This window comes from Bos grunniens, chromosome 11 (genome assembly GCF_055505025.1).
Source record: "Bos grunniens cultivar Pamir isolate PY7600 chromosome 11, Bosgru_T2T1.0, whole genome shotgun sequence".
NCBI classification, from domain to species: Eukaryota; Metazoa; Chordata; class Mammalia; order Artiodactyla; family Bovidae; genus Bos; species Bos grunniens.
Window position 1 is genome coordinate 103,121,402 of NC_141175.1, and position 17,124 is coordinate 103,138,525.

A 17,124-nucleotide genomic window follows, 5' to 3' on the forward strand; every position below is an offset into this window, starting at 1 on the left:
TCCAGCAATTCCACTTCTGGGGATATAGCCAGAGAAAACTATAATTTGAAAAGATACATGCACCCCAGTGTTCATAGTAGCACTATTTACAATAGCCATGACATGTAGACAACCTAAATGTCCATTGCCAGATGAATGGAAAAGAAGATGTGGTACATACATACAATGGAATACTACTCAGCCATAAAAAAGAATGAAATAATGCCATGTGCAGAAACACAGATGGACCTAGAGATGATCAAACTAAGTGAAGTCAGATGGAGAAAGACAAAGAATCATATATCACTTATGGATAGAATCTAAAACATGACACAGGGAATCCCCTGGTGGTCCAGAGGTTAGGATTCCAAGCTTTCACGTCTGAGCGTGTGGGTCCAATCCCTGGTTGGGGAACTAAGATCCCACAAGCTGTCCAGCCAAAAGTAATAAAAATAATCAAATAAATGACACAAATTTATCTATGAAACAGAAACAGACTTCATAGACATAGAAAGCAAACTTGTGGTTGCCAAGCAGGCAGTAGGGAGTTTGGGGTTAGCAGATACAAACTATTATATGTAAAATGGGTAAACAATAAGGTCCTACCATATGGAACAAGGGATTATATTCGGTATCTTGTGATAAACCCTAATGGAAAAGACTTTGAAAAAGAATGTATATATGTATAACAGAATTAACATGACAGTGTAAATCAACTATACTTCAATAAAATAATTTTTTTAAAAAAGAGTTAGGCTTTAGAGGGCAACCAATCTGGGTTCAGGCCTAGGCTGTACCCCTTCTTACTATTCTACTAGGCTTGCTGTACAAGCTCAATGCATGTTAGCTGCCGTTGCTGTTGATGGAGAAGAGGCACAGTGACAAGTGGACACTGAGGATACAGTTGACTCATACTCATTTGTATCTAAAAAGAACAGCATCTACTTGAATGACTGGTAAATATCTGTGACTGGAATTATTTACTCAGACCACAGACAATGCTTTGTGTGCAAACTGGCTGATTTGAGCCTCTGGGGTCATTGGACCCCACTCTCTGGGGTCATTGGACCGTGGTACCAGTACCTCTGATGCAGTAGAAGAACATGGATTTTGGAATTTTGCAGTCCTGGGTTCACATCCCAGCTTTGCCATGTACTACATGTGTAACCTTCGATAAATTGCTTAACTTTTCTGAGTCTCATTTTCCTCATCTCTAAAATAAAGGATAATACCTACGGACATGACTGAGCAACTTCACTTTCACTTTTCACTTTCATGCATTGGAGAAGGAAATGGCAACCCATTCCAGTGTTCTTGCCTGGAGAATCCCAGGGAAGGGGCATCCTGGTGGGCTGCCATGTATGGGGTCCCACAGAGTTGGACACGACTGAAGTGACTCAGCAGCAGCAGCACAAGGTCGTTGGGAGGATCAAACAATACAATGTCCACAGCAACCTAATGGACTGCTGCTGCTGCTGCTAAGTCGATTCGGTCCTAGTGGACGATGGGTGTCAAATAAATGCTCATTTGTAGTCTCATAACTTGGGCAAAGCTTCATAATCCACATGAGTTTGAAAGCCATTTTTTAAACTGCAGAGGGCGTGGACATTAAGACCTTCATACCTGGAAGGACTGGAGGCCCCTTCTCTGAAAACAGGGAGAAGAATAAACTCAGCTCCACATTCAACAGTCCTTTCTGTGTTTTATGATTTCTTTTATTCTTTAGAGACAGCTTGAGTCTCTACCCAGTATCTCTTACCTAATTTAACTCTTCTCCCTTTCTTGATCTTTCTGCTTACTCCTAGCTGGTAAGCCCCACAGAAGCCCTGGCACTGGGAAGGCTATGAGCTGGGGCCATGGTCACTGGCGGTAGCCCATGCACTCCCGAGGGCCATCTGGGAGCAGCTGGACCCACACCAAACCGCTTTGTACAGAGTGGCCCTGACCACGACGATGACAGTAGCGGTGGAGCAGGGCCTGCACGAGTCATTTTCCTGATGGCTGGAGCATCATCAGTCAGGACAGCCCCACCCTTCTTCCCTGGAATGCAAGGCTGGAGGCCTTGTGAAGGGCTGACTATTCTACAAACCAGAGATAGATCCGGGCGGCAGCTAGTGCAGTGGGCTGAACAGAGATCAGCTTTTCCCAGGAGGTGTGGCTGCTCACTGCCAGGGAGCCTGGAAGTCGCTAGACTCAGGGCCTCTGTCTTCCCTGTCTCCTGCCCAGTCTCCCTCACACCTCTGTTCACCTGGGGGATGAATGAAAGAATGTGTACAGTCTTCGAAACTTCTCACACTGGTGGCAGGACCCGTGTCAGACTCTCCTCCCCTCTGGAAAATGTACTTTGCCCAGGACCTCCCTGGTGGTCCACTGGTTAAGAATCTGCCTGGAAGGCAGGAGATGTGGGTTCCATCCCTGGTCAGGGAACTAAGATCCCACAAACTACGGGGCAACTAAGCCCCTGTGCCAAAACTAAAGAGAGGCCTGAGTGCCTCTCAAAGACCCAGTGCAGACACACGTGAAAAAAGAACATCCCTTCCACTTCCTGTTTCTGGAGCTGCACAATGGGCTCCATCTCTTCCTACACATCAGTGAAGACAGTCCATTCTCGAAGCAATGTTCATCCCTGGCCAAATTTTGTTTTCACATTTCTTCAGAAGTTTGGGAAACCAGTACCCGTATTTCTAGTCCCTGGCTTTTCACTGACATCTCAAGAGCAGGCAGACACTCTTAGATTCGCTTGTCAGAGGCAGAACTGGAGCAAAGAGCCAAAAGGACCATGTGACCGTGGAATGAAGAACAAAGAGCAGGAGGCTTAGCATTTCAGGTAAACAATCCAAGAGTGGCAGCTGCTAGTATTTCCTATTTATCTTTTTAAGACTAATTATCTGTTTCTTGTTCTCACATTCAGAAGATGTTTGCCTAGCACAACTTTAGAAACCCAGAAACAGTCCACCAAATATATACCTCCAGTACAACTTGGGGGTTCATTAGATTAATTGATTAATAGTGGTTAATATATGCTTTTAAATCCTTTTATTAAAAGGGCCACCTAAGCCCCGAGTACCATTATAATCAGGCCTAATGAGGTCAGTGGTTTATAGAGAGGGCTTTAAAGCATATATAAAGCTCCTCCCAGATCAGAGGTACAGGATGAAGGTGAGAGAGGCAGGCAAGAATGCACGCTGGTGTTTAAAAGCTCCTCCACAGCACAAGAGCTGCACTGAAGGCAGTGGATTGAAGCCAGGAAGACGGAAATTTGCTAATGGATTTTCAAACTTAAACCAACCTATGTTATAGGACCAAGGCCACCACTGTGTAAAGTCCTGACGGGTTGCTGCTGACTTCAGAGGACCTTCTCAAAGAGAGACGAGAGATTTTTCTCTGCAAAGTCCCAAACCAGGTTAGTCCTAGCTTTATTGTGTTTTTTGTTTTTTAGTTGGAGTATAATTGCTTTACAATGTTGTGTTAGTCTCTGCTGTACAATGAAGTATATCAGCTATAAGTATACACATATTCCCTCCCTATTAAGCCTCCCTCCCCAACTACCCCCACCCCCTATCCCACTCCTGTAGGTCACAGAGCGCCAGTGAGCTCCCTGTGCTATATAGCAGGTTTCCACTAGCAATCTGTGTTACACATGGCATTGTATATATATCAATCCTAATCTCCCAATATAGCCAGTATGGAGAACAGTTTGGAGTCCTAGCCTTGTTATATCTTGTAAAACACATAAGCTGCTTTTTGAATGAAACCAAGAACAGAGCCCATGGAGGAAGAAATGGAGCACAGCAAACCTCTTCTGAGTCGTGGTCTCAAAGGTTCCTCTTATCAAAAGTGGTTCCTTTTGATTTTCTCAGGAAACTAGTACAAGAATAGGAACAAAATTGTGGTGTGACCTTGTTTGGAGATGGATGGGAGTGTGTGTGTAGGTAGCATATGTAAGTAGTTGTTCATAGACTCCTGTGATGATCAAGAGGGGTGGAACAGGAGGGTGGGAGGGAGGCTGAAGAGGGAGGGGATATACGTATACCTATGCAGATGGTGACTACAGCCTTGAAAGAAAAGTTATGACCGACATAGACAGCATATTAAAAAGCAGAGACATTACTTTGCCAACAAAGGTCCATCTAGTCAAAGCTATGGTTTTTCCAGTGGTCATGTATGGATGTGAGAGCTGGACTATAAAGAAAGCTGAGCACCAAAGAATTGGTGCTTTGGAACTTTGGTGTTGGAGAAGACTCTTGAGAGTCTCTTGGAGACTCCATGACTGCATGGAGATCCAACCAGTCCATCCTAAAGGAATCAGTCCTGAATATTCATTGGAAGAACTGATGCTGAAGCTGAAACTCCAATACTTTGGCCACCTGATGCAAAGAACTGACTCCTTGGAAAAGACCCTGATGCTGGGAAAGATTGAAGGTGGGAGGAGAAGGGGATGACAGAGGATGAGATGGTTGGATGGCATCACTGACTCATGGACATGAGTTTGAGTAAGCTCCGGGAGTTGGTGATGGACAGGGAGGCCTGGCGTGCTGCAGTCCATGGGGTCGCAGAGTTGGACATGACTGAGCGACCGAACTAAACTCACCTGATGACTGATTTGGGCTTCCTTAGTGCTCAGAGGTAAAGAACCTGCCTACCAAAGCAGGAGAAGTAGGTTAGATCCCTGAGTCAGGGAGATCCCTGGGAAGAGGAAATGGCAACCCGCTCTAGTATTCTTGCCTGAGAAATCCCACAGACAGAGGAGCCTGGCAGGGCTACAATCCATGGGACTGCAAGAGTTGGACATGTCTTAGCGAATAAACAGCAACAACATGGTTGATTCAGGCCACTGAATAGCAGAAACCAAAACGACATTGTAGAGCAATTATACCCCAATTTAAAAATAAATTTTAAAAAGATGTTCATGGGCTCATGTCAGTATGAAATCTGGTTAAAATGAGTTGGGAGTTGGTGCTTAGGATAGAGAGTGATCCAATGAACTAAGTCTATGAGAATAATATCTTGGACACAAAAGAAGGGCACTGAATTGAAAAGAAACTTTTTTAAGAAAATCAAAACTAGTTTCTTTAGGAAAATTTCAAGTTTTAAAATTAACCAGTTTCTCTTTTGAATCACCACAGGTGCTGTAGGATACGAGCCACCACCTACCATGCTATCTTTTGCCCTGTTTGGGGGCCTATTTGTCCTCATTGGTAAGTCCTTGATTGACATTTAGCACTGTTTGCAAGGTGTCCACAAAAACATCTAGCCCCATCCAGCCCAGTCATAAATCAGAAATGGTAGTGATTATATGTCATGGGGTTGGGGGTGGGCTCTCCTGACAGGCCCAGCCATGAATCAGCTGCTTATTTCTATAATTAAGAGTGTTTTCTTGCCAAGCAAGTGGAGGTGTTATCGGTGGGAAATTATGGAACAATGCTTTGTGAGGCAAGACGTATGAGGAGAAAACTATCAATTCCAGACAGTAAATACGAGTTATATGAGTAAATAGAAAAAATTCTAGTCTGGGAGGAGTTTAGAAGAAAGAGTTCACATTCAGTCAGTATGATGCGACCAAAAAGGCATTTGGGGAGATACACGCCAGTGGAAGTGCTTCTCAGGCGGCACTTGGTAAAGAACCCACCTGCCGATGCTGGAGACGAGAGATGCAGGTTCCATCCCTGGGTTGGGAATATCCTCTGGAGGAGGGCATGGCAGTCCACTCCAGTGCTCTTGCCTGGAGAATCCCATGCACAGAGGAGCCTGGTGGGCTACAGTCCATAGGGTTGCAAAGAGGCGGACATAACTTAAATGACTTAGCATGCATGCATAGAGCTTTTGTTTTTCATTTTTTAGAATGGCTTTTTCTCTGTTTGATGTAACTTATTTTATTATAGAAATATTCATAAGATCAAAACATACTTTAAGAGTGGAGTGGGGAGGTCAGTTAAGAGGCTGAACATTAAACAGGCCAGCCATGATGCTGGTTTTGGCTACGGTGTTAGCAGATGTGATGAGAAGTGGTCAGATTCGGGATGTGTGTTTTCTGTCTGCACCCTCACTCTCAAACCCCATGCTTCAGTTTTTTAAAATTAATTAATTTATTTTAATTGGAGGCCAATTACTTTACAACCCATGCTTCAATTCTACATGTAATCTGTGTCGTGGGACTCTGTCCATTCATTCACTTATATGTATTTCACACACACCCTGTAGGCACGAACACTATAAAACACCAAGGGCCAAGAGGGGAGTCAAGGCGATGCTCCTGCTCTCTGCCTCACATGGGAATCCACACAGCTTAAAGAAATGTAAGGGCTTTACTGGTTTATGCTGCTTCTATAATCTAGATAGGCTTTCTCAGCATCCCGAGCTTACTTGATAGTTTCACTCTCTGCCCTTTTGGTTCATTTTTTAATTCCTTTTTTGCCTGTTTGTATATGGGAGAAAGAATATTATGCCTGCATTTTTTATTTGTTTTGATGAGTTTGGCTTTTTAAAAGTCACATACTTGTGAAGAGTTAATCTTTAGAGTTGCTTTGCTTTCCTTTGAAGATAAATATTACCTAACCTACTGCCTACCAATGCAGGAGACGTGGGTTCGATCCCTGGGTTGGAAAGATCCCCTGGAAAAGGAAATAGCAATCTGCTCCAGTATTCTTGCTGGGGAAATCCCATTGACAGAGGAGCCTGGAGGGCTATAGTTCATGGGATCACAAAAGAGCCAGGCATGATTTAGTGACTAAACATTTGCAAGGAAGAGTTCCATTGACTTTGTGCCTAATTCTAAGAAAGTCTCTAGAATTTATACTGTCTAGTTGATCAGAACTGATCTATGGGAAAAGGGTAAAATCTACCTCTCTAGGGAAAAACACCATTCACAACACTAAGTGCAACACAGGTTTTCACAGCAAATGTTTTAACAAATATAATTTGTTACAACAAAAATTTGTGGTCTTAAGGCACAATTCAGCCATCCTCGGAGAAGGCGATGGCACCCCACTCCAGTACTCTTGCCTGGAAGATCCCATGGACGGAGGAGCCTGGTGGGCTGCAGTCCATGGGGTCTTGAAGAGTCAGATACAACTGAGCGGCTTCACTTTCACTTTTCACTTTCATGCATTGGAGAAGGAAATGGCAACCCACTCCAGTGTTCTTGCCTGGAGAATCCCAGGGACACGGGAGCCTGGTGGGCTGCCGTCTATGGGGTCGCACAGAGTCAGACACGACTGAAGCAACTTAGCAGCAGCAGCAGCAGCAACAACTACTAGAAGAGACTTTTCAACTTATAGACAAGCTTCTTATCTTCTTCAGTAAATAGAAACTCACTTCATAATAACAAAATAAAAAATAAGAATAGATTTAACTTAAATTTAATGGTAAGTTAAATTTTTATTTCCAATTTTCTTAATTAGACTTAGATAGAAACTCAACTTCACAGAAAAATGATATCAAATTACTATTTTAAGTGAATGATACCCTTCTTTCTTTAAGCGAATGATACTCTTCTTTCTTATCTTCCTAAACAAAAGCCATTATGAATTCAGATGTTTACATTTCCAGAAGCACTTGTGTCTTAAAAATTTTCTCCAAGTTTTTACTTAAAACTCTATTGGCAGTTTTCATTCTGATGAAGATTGTAGCAAATGTTTTTGAGACCTATAAGAACTGATTGTCATAATACTTTGAACAAAGTTTAGAATTAAGGGTAGTATTCAATTTTTTTAAGGTTGGACTAGAGTGGGAAGAGGGAATCTTCTGTTCGGTTCCATCTAGTGAGCCATTCTGGGGTCTTGGAGAGGGGTTTGGGAGGATTAAGCCTATGGCTTTGCCATTGGTTTAGTAATGCTCATAAGAGCAATTCGAGCAGTATTTCCTCGAAGGTTTCATGTGAATTATCATTCTGCTCTACAGGCACTTCTAGGGGCTCACACTCCTTCACTCACACAATGAGTCCTCGCCTGCACTTCCGCCTGTACCATGGCTGCTACGGAGACGTCATGATCATGGAGACCCCTGGTATCCCCTGTGATAACACCAGGATGATTGCCTGCGGTGAGTGTAAGGCCTTGCAAGCATCTGGCTAGCCTCCTTTCATCATTTTCAGATTCTTTCTTAGGAAGTAGCTTAATTTTGAGAAGTTCACTTTTATAGCTGCATTATCAAAATTAAAACTAGAGGAAAACAGAATCCCGACCCATCTAACAAACTTCTTCTGTTTTCCCTTCATCCTTTCCAAACCTGACCCAGATGTGTTTACTTCTACATAGTAAAATGTCCATTTCTGGCTGTTTTCCATCTGTTGCTGGGTTTGTTTCACGTTACAACACAAGCATCTTGGGCAAGGCTCCCTTATGTCCTCTCCTGGTCTTCTGTTCCAAAGACTCTTCACGTTGTCTCAGTATTAGCACGTCAGAGTTTGAAGCAACTGCAAGGTCAATCTAATCCTACCTTCCCAATTTACAGATCAGACAACTGAGCCTTAGCAAGGAGGAAGGACTTCCCAAGGTTCCAGGGCTAGGTAGCAGCAGAACCAGACTCAAACTTAGGTTGGCTGACTTCATGTCCAAGACTTCCCCTCTTGCACCAAATGTGGCTGAAAACAGAAGAACAATAAAGAAAGCGGAAGTGATATCTATCTGGGCTATGGACCTTTCCGGGTTTATGCAATCAGAGATCAAAAATGTCCTAAAATGGCTGTCCCAAGCCTGAGGGGCTACAGTCAGGAGCTGTGGCTTACTTATTAAACTGAAAAAGAGTTCTCTTATGAAGTGGAGAACACCATTTATTTTCTATTGACTCAGGCATCCGTGGTTCTGAGATGTTTGCTGAGATGGATTTGAAGGCCTTACAGTCTTACCAAATTCTGATCAAAGAAATTGGACTACGGCACTGCGTGGACCCTGCTCTCATTGCAGCCATCATCTCTAGAGAAAGCCACGGTGGAACCATCCTGCTGGATGGCTGGGACCACACAGGACTTAAATTTGGCCTGATGCAGGTACTCAACCAGAAGCTTTTCATCAGCCCCACTCCATCCTTCCTGATAGATTATTTGCATCTATTTGCATTTATCCTAGGCTTTAAAACACTGGTACTTGCATGGTTTCTGCTGGTAATTCTGTAACATGTCAAGATATACCAGTTATTTGATATCTTTTTTAAAAAGTATCTTACGGGTTTTATGACTACAATTTGCAATGAATACTATGCAATATACTTAAATTGAGAAAATCTCATAAAAAAAGGGCACTATTACCAGTATCCACTTGAGGTTCATGAAATAGTAAATTTCATCCATGTAGATCAAAACAATATAATGAAGTCCTACTTGAACCAAATTGTTCGTTAGACAATTTGGAGGAAGGGGACCCAAATTTTCAGAATATTTGCTTCCAGGCTTTCATTATTTATTTATTTTAAAATTCATATTTAATTATTTTTTGGCTGTGTCACACAGCTTGTAGGATCTTTGTTACCTAACCAGGGATTGAACCTGGGCCCCAGAAGCGGAGTCACCAAATCCCAACCACTGGACCACCAGGGAATTCCACCAGGCTTTATTTTGAATGGTCTGAGAAACCCAGACTTCCAGTCTCCCTACTTAGAAAAAGATATTTTTGACTTCAAATATCTAGATTTTGGGTGCTCATTATTTGTTTTAAAACAACTTTTTCCTTTATGTATTTGTTAATATTTGAGTGCTTATTATGCCACACCCAGTTCTCCCAAATCTTACTTTGTTTTTCAGACTCTCTTTCCCGTGAAAGAAAGGACATTTAGAATTGATTCTGTGGAAACAGAGAAAAGGGGCAAGGCGGTGCCCATGACCTTGAACATAAGGAGTAGAAATCAGGACAGCAGAAACCTGTGTTGCTCCATTTAGATGCTGACATTCTTATCTGAATTTTCTAGCTTGATAAAAAAATTCATCATCCTGTTGGTACCTGGGATGGCAAAGAACACCTTTTGCAGGCTGTTGGGATTCTCACAGACAGTATTAAGGCAATCCAGAAAAAATTCCCCAGCTGGAGTGTGGCTCAACACCTCAAAGGTAGGCCAGATGTGTAGTGCTTTGTTTAGAAGAGCGGTGAGTGAGAGAGCCCTGAAGGCCGGGTGTGCCCTGGGTATTCCTGGGCCTATGCCCACCAGGGCAGCACTGGCCCTGGGAGGAGCCTGAATGCTCTCTGAAGCACTGAGCTCCCTGGAGTGGTCTTCTTTTCTGCTTGCATTCCCCTTCTGCCAGACGTTGGGGTTCCTTTTACATCTCTCCTTGGTTCTCCTTTTTAAAAAAACATTTACCTATTTATGGCTGTGCTGGGTCTTCGTTGCTGCATGCAGGGTTTTCTATAGTTGTGGCAACTGGAGGCTACTCTCTAGCTGCGGAGCACAGGCTTCTCACTGTGGAGGAATGGTGGCATGGGCTCTAGGCATGCGGGCTTCACAAGTTGCAGCACATGGGCTCAGTAGTTGCGGTTTGGGAGCTCCAGAGCACAGGCTCGGTAGTTGTGGTTCACAGGCTTAGTTGCCCCTATGGCATGTGGGATCTTCCAGGACCAGGGATCAAACCTGTGACCCCTGGCTTGGCAGGGGATTTTTAACCACTGGACCACCAGGGAAGACTTCTCATTGGTCCTTGAGCCAATCATTGGTCATTGAGTGATGCCCTGAGAGTTAGTGTGATTGTTTAAAAGAATACGTTTGCCTTTCTCTGATGGGTTTTCTTCCCCTGGTGCAAGAAACTGTTGCTCACTTTCTGAATTGTTGGAATGAACGTTCACCCCGTGGCATCCTCAGTGACAGCAGGGCTTTAAGCACCATGATGTGTCCAGGGAAGATGCCTTCTAGGCTGATCACAGACCACCTCAGGTTCAGCATTTCCCAGACTGAATCAACTCACTTTGTCTGCTCGCTCAGTCGTACCTGACTCTTTTCGATCCCACGGACTGTAGCCCACCAGGCTCCTCTGTCCATGTGCTTTCCCAGGCAAGAATACTGGGGAGGGTTGCCATTTTCTTCTCCAGGGGATCTTCCCAATCCAGGGATCCCACATGTCTTGCATCTCCTGCATTGGCGGGTGGGTTCTTTACCAGCTGAGCTACAGGGAAGCGAATTAACTCACTAGCCTCCCATTATACATTTGCTTTTTCTTCTGTATTCTCTGTCTCTGTGGAAGGCACCAAAATATACCCAGTCATCCTGGCCAGAACAACCAGATTGTTTTCTGAGGTTCCCTGGTTCCTTCTCCTTTTACATCCAACCACACCTCCTACAGACCCATCGTATGCAAGTATCTCCCTCCTTCCACACTTTACAGCCTGATTTTTGAATAAACAATTTCTATATTCTATGTCAAGGTCCTAGGAGGCAGGGATCAAGGCCAGGGGTCTTTTTCTCTAGACATCCAAGCAGAGCACGGTTATGTTAAACACATGAGTAACTACTGAAGATTAACCTTCTAGGGTATACAACACACACATGCATACTGCACACATGCCCCTACAAAGAAATGAGTGTGTCTCGGGCATCATTGTGCAGTGTGCAAGTCGGTGTGGCACCCATCCTGGTGCACAGTAGTTGCTTAAAAACATTTATTGAATGAATGAGTGAATAAATGAGTTATTGAACGACTGAGACAATGCTATAAGTATTCTCAGAGTGAAGATTGGTAGAGAAATGAGAAGCAAATCTGACTTTTGCAGCAAGAAAACAAAAGCCTCTAGAAAAAGAGAGACAGAAGGAAAGCAATCTGGAATCTTCTCAGTGACTCTTGAGGAAGTAGATCCTCTGAGGAGGAGAGGAAGGGGAAAGAAGATCTGGGACTATGCTTTTGGAGATTTGCTCATAGCTTACTTCTGTTGAAAGTTAATTTTCCAACCCGAACCTCTGGTTTCATTTCAGGTGGTCTCTCAGCCTTCAAGTCAGGAACTGAAGCCATTGCCACCTCCGCAGACATACAGGCTGACTATGTCAATGATGTTTTAGCCCGAGCTAAGTTCTATAAGAAGCGCGGCTTCTAGACAAAGCTCCATGGGCGGGCCAGGTTGGTAGGTGCTCATATGGCCCCTCTTTGAGGATTTGATAAGGTTGTGTTGTACCCAAGGCTGGCAAAGGAATGGTTGCATTTAAGACAAAAAATTCATTTCCTACTCTTCTTCATGCAAATAAGCATAAAAAAGGGAAAATCCATCCAGTTCACATTATGTTTCCCATGAGATATATATAGATATATGCATAATTACTGTGCAGTAAAAGTGAATATCACAGTAAATGATGTATTCTTACCATATTCTTAGGAATAAGTCTACCTATTTCAGCAGGGCCTCATTTTAGCCCACAATTTTTGTTTTCTTGACTACACCACACAGCATGTGGGATCTTAGTTCCCCGACCAGGAATCGAACCTGTGCCCCCTGCAATAGAAGCACAGAGTCTTAACCACTGGACCACCAGGAAGTCCTAGCTCATGATTTCAATGCCCACATACTCCCTGTCTTACCAGAATTACTAATAAGAAGAGAGCCTGACCTGAGCCTTGGACCTCCTCCCAGCATCTGCTCAAGCCCCTAGAGCTTTGCTTGTGAGGGATCCCTGACTCATAAGCCAACCTGGGAGACGGTGGAGAAACCCTCGAATTCCCAGGGTGGAATCTGAGCTCCCTGGGCACCTGAGAGCCAACCTCGGCAAAGCTAATCCTCCTCAAGGACCGCATCCCTCAGGCCCACTCCTGTCTCCTATGTCTTCTTCCTCTTCTTTGATGAAGATCCAGGGACTGGCTTCTCTTTTTTCCTTTTTTGTCAGTAGTTGCTGCCATATGCTCTTTCAAAGGGTCCATTCTCCACAAAATGTGGCCAAAGATAAGCATATTGGGCCTGAATTTGTTATGGTTCTTTAGGTGCAAGTAAAAGCCAATCCTCGAAATTTTAAGCAATAAAAGGAAATTACTGCAAGGCTATCAAAAGGCTCACAGAGCCAAAGAGAAGATCAAGGACAAGAAGAGAAACCGGGCAACTCTGGATAGCAGGAACCAGTTGACCATGCTTTGTAGCAGTCTACTGCATGAATGAACTAGTGCGCTCACTGCATAGATGAACTCCAATGCCTTTTTCTCCCATCCTTTCACCATTCTGCTTCACTTTTATCATCCCAGGGGAGAGACTCTGATGGACTATCTTGGATCATACATATACCTACGGGCTGGCTGCTTTGCTTTTTGGTCTTGCCCAGACCACCTACCATGGAGAAGAGACATTCCTCTTGGAACCTCAGGCAGAGTGCAGCTTTTACTTCCATACTCAGGAGAAAACACCAGTAACATGTTGGATTGTAAAGTTCTCAAAGTCCCTGCCGATGTGGTCCCTGCTGGGCCTTTAGCTTCCTTCAGAGATGTTTGATGAATGTTTCTATGCATCACTTCTTTTTCTAAGGAAGAATCAAAATCATACCCACCTGACTTCCCTGGTCCAGTGGATAAGAATCTGCCTGTCAATATAGGGGACAGGGGTTCGATCCCTGGTCTGGGAAGATCCCACCTGCTCTGAGACTACTGAGTCTGTGTGCTGCAACCGCTGAGCCCTTGTGCCTTACAGCCTGTGCTCCACAGAAAGAGAAGTCACCGCAACGAGAAGCCCTTGCACGGCAACAAGAGTAGCCCCCCCACACCGAGACTAGAGAAAGCCCTCGAGCAGCAACCAAGGCTCAGCACAGCTGAAAAAAAAAAAAATAACCGCCTACATCTGAGCCCCCCTGGACAAAGCCCAGTAAACCCTTCTCTGCTCAGTGATCTCTCAACCCTGCCTGAAGATGTGACCCAGGCAGAACTGGGACCCCTGTGTTTCACTGGGGCAGAGCCAATAGTGTGGCAGCCCTGCAGTATACAGGCCAGCATCTTCTATGATCAAATGAGGACCATGCTGTATCAGCTGTTTAATATTTTGATTATTATCTCTGCATATAGGCAATCCAGGACATTCTTTAGACATTCACTTTGCTCAAGAATGAATTCTTCTGTGGGGGAAAACACAAACATGTTCTCCATTTAACTGCAAACTCCTTCAATGTCACCACTAAAGCAATAAAGTACACCCAGGTGAGATCATTTCAAAATAATTTAAAAACAAGAAACAGTATGATGACTTTTGACTGAGATACCAGATGTTGTAGAGCAGAGTCCATATTTAAGGTGTCTTAGTTTGGTTACCATAGAAGTAGACCCTGACCCTGACCCTCAGGTGCAGGTGGTTTATTTGAGTGGTGCAGGGAATGCTGGTATGAAGTGGCTAGGGGATACAGGGAAGGGAGACAACTCATCAAACATATGTCATCAAGCCGGCTACCACAGTGGGCAGTGGCGTTTGGTCCTCCAAGCAAACATCAAGGAACTGTACAAAACACACACTGCAGAATTATTAATATTACATTCTAGGGACAAGGAGCTGGGGTATTTATGCATCAACTTCTAAGAGCCATTGACCAAGTATCTGCCTGTTGAGGCGAGAGCAGGTTAATTCTTTGCCCTTCTGGTCTGCCGTGCCAACTAGGCAGTGTACTTACCTGCACTTCCAAGGGAAGGAGGCCGTAGATGCTGACATGCAGATCCTGGCAGTTGTAAATCAACTGAAATCCTGAAATGTCTAGGGACACAGGAAGGCCCTTGCCTGTGTATAGGGCACTCTCCAGAAAACCTCTCTTTCCTCCCTCTAGCTTGTGCTGTTGCTTCAGTCGTGTTCAATTCTTTGTTATCCTATGGACTCCTCTGTCTATGGATTCTCCAGGCAAGAATACTGGAGTGGGTTGCCATGCCCTTCTTCAGGGGATCTTCTCGACCCAGAGATTGAATCCGTGTCTCTTATTTCTCCTACGTGTTCAATCACTGGTCAGGGAACTAAGACCCTGACCACCTCCCTGACCCCAAAACAAACCTCACAAATGCCTGAAACAGAGGCTGGCTTTAGTCAAAGGAACACAAAGGAAGGCCTGGCCAATGAGGGAGACAAAACACAAAGAACAAAACACAGATTAAAGTGTGAAAGGAATTATGCCACGTGGACATTCCTGCTGCTTGGGTTCACTCAATACGTTCCTCAGAAAAGCTATGCTGTTTATTTTTAAGATGAAAGGTTAAAACATGGCTGAAGCTTTAAAAATGTGAAGAGCAGAAAGGAATGGGGAGGCGTGGTTTCTGATTGTGCCTTTGAGGTTAAAGAGCCTGAATGCTTTACAACAGGGGTCCCCAACCTCCAGGACCTAGTGCCTGGTGATCTGAAGTGGAGCTGATGTAATAATAGAAATAAAGTGCACAATAAATGGAATGCACTTGAATCATCCTGAAGCCACATCCCCACCCCCAGTCCGTGGAAACATTGTCTTCCAGGAAACCGGTCCCCGGTGCCACAAAGGTTAGGGACCACTGTTTTACACGCATCTGCAGTCTCTGGCATCCTGAGAAGGGCTGCCACTGGAATTGCTTGGGTGTGAATTGGGTGTGAATTGCTTCTCATTTCTGTTCCACTTGTTTATCTTTTTTGCTGGTTGCCTGGGGTTGAATTCCTATTTGATTGAGAAGCTCAAATTTAACAGCAGCAAAGAGTAGCAACACCACTCCAGTGCTTGGCTTTGTCAAATCCATTTTGAGTGTAATTATCATTGAGGAAAAACAGCTTTTCTCATTTTTTAAAGAATGAAATAAGCTGCTGGAGGCTGTTCACTGTAATTTGAAACTAGCAAAACCATACGGAGCCATGACTGTCAGCATCCCATCTTATCTGTTTGCACATCCCAAGTCAATGTTGTGAAAATCAACAGGTTTGGCTTCCCTAATTCTCCATGCGGCTCTGTTCCTAACCGTGCCTTCTCCTCTCCTAATTCTCGTTCCCACTATGTCCTTCACTCAGTCCCTCACACTCATGGTCCTTCCCTCTGCAGGACCTGTGCTCCTCCACCTGTTCCCCAGGTCGTCTGCCCCTTCTGAACTCTTAGGTCTACACAAACCTCTTCATTTCCTAAGGGTCTTCCATGGGCTTGGCGTCCCCTCCTGCTGCCTCTATTCCCAAGCCTTCCGTCACTACTTCCTGCCTTTTTCCCGTACTGAATTCTAAAATTAAGACAAAGATATGTTACAAAGTGAACTCTCGGTCAAAGTATTTCAAAGATGTACTGCTTCTGATGTAAGGAACTAGAGCCAGAGAATCTGGATTAGCCTTTTCACAGGTGAAAAACAAAAATTCCTTATCGCTCACAGCTTTGAGGAGGTTTTTTGGAGTCCTCTCTAAAGAAAAAGAGTTCCCTGCTCAGGTATCCTTTGAGCTTTGTGTCCATGGATCTAAAATTAAAATGATCAGATAAAAATTTTGTTCCAACATGTGTTCCTATCCTTTATTAAAATAGAAAGCATACTAATTAGGTTAAATTGGATTATGCACACACATTTTTAGTTTCATTTTCTTGCAAAAATATAATTAACGGATCTTAGGATTGTCCTGGGTTCTGGAATGTTTTGACAAGAGTATCTTAGGGGAAAAAGATACATCTTTAGTGCAATACAGTTCTGAAGGTATTGCTGTGGGGTTTATGAGTGAACAAAACACAGTTTTCTTCACAGTTGCACAACATTGTGGTGCTTGTAAAGACTTTCCTATATGTGCAGTGCATGGGTTGTTTTAGTTTCTACTATCTTTCTAGCATCTGTCTCTGCTCTTATTTACAGAGCAGTGCTAAGAGATAGGGTCTATTACCATGCTGTCTCTTATCCTCGGCATTCTTTTAAGACAGGTGAAGAGCATGAGACTCTATGGATGGTTCTGGGCCTTGGGGTCTTCTCAGGGGGATCTGGGGAGAGTATCCACACTATGCAGATCTGTGGAGGCCTTAACTATCATCACCAGGGAAGACCTCTGAAAAGTTCTGAGGTCTAGTACCCCCAGTGAGAGCAGAGTTGGAGGGGGAAGTTGTGAGAGTCATGGGTATCTTCAGAGTATGGAAGATGCAATCTGAGAGGAGAGAAGCCTTCTGCTCAAAGAGCAAAGGGGTGAATGTCCACCTGAGAGTGTGTTTCAATAGCAGCTTTGTATGCAAAGTGTACATTAGTACCCTTATTAGTAAAGGTATTACTCATTGAATACTGAACAGTGATGGCAAATTAATATTATTCTATAATGAGTG

At 44.0% G+C, this 17,124-nt stretch overlaps 1 protein-coding gene across 1 annotated transcript; it reads left to right on the forward strand.

The window, feature by feature from the left end:
* Positions 1 to 1,835: 1,835 nt before the first annotated feature.
* LYG2 (lysozyme g2) lies at positions 1,836 to 12,072 on the forward strand. The gene is made up of 6 exons (XM_086328393.1): positions 1,836 to 1,938; positions 5,106 to 5,177; positions 7,879 to 8,019; positions 8,769 to 8,965; positions 9,880 to 10,018; positions 11,866 to 12,072. Exons 1-6 carry the CDS (start codon positions 1,836 to 1,838, stop codon positions 11,982 to 11,984), a joined length of 771 nt encoding a protein of 256 aa, XP_086184519.1. The 3' UTR covers positions 11,985 to 12,072.
* Positions 12,073 to 17,124: the final 5,052 nt, after the last annotated feature.

Coding starts and splice junctions, on each gene's coding strand:
- LYG2 (XM_086328393.1), top strand. CDS start 1,836: ATGGTCACTGGCGGTAGCCCATGCACTCCCGAGGGCCATCTGGGAGCA. Junction 8,966..9,879: donor TTAAATTTGGCCTGATGCAG/GTACTCAACCAG, acceptor TGAATTTTCTAG/CTTGATAAAAAAATTCATCA. Junction 10,019..11,865: donor TGTGGCTCAACACCTCAAAG/GTAGGCCAGATG, acceptor GTTTCATTTCAG/GTGGTCTCTCAGCCTTCAAG.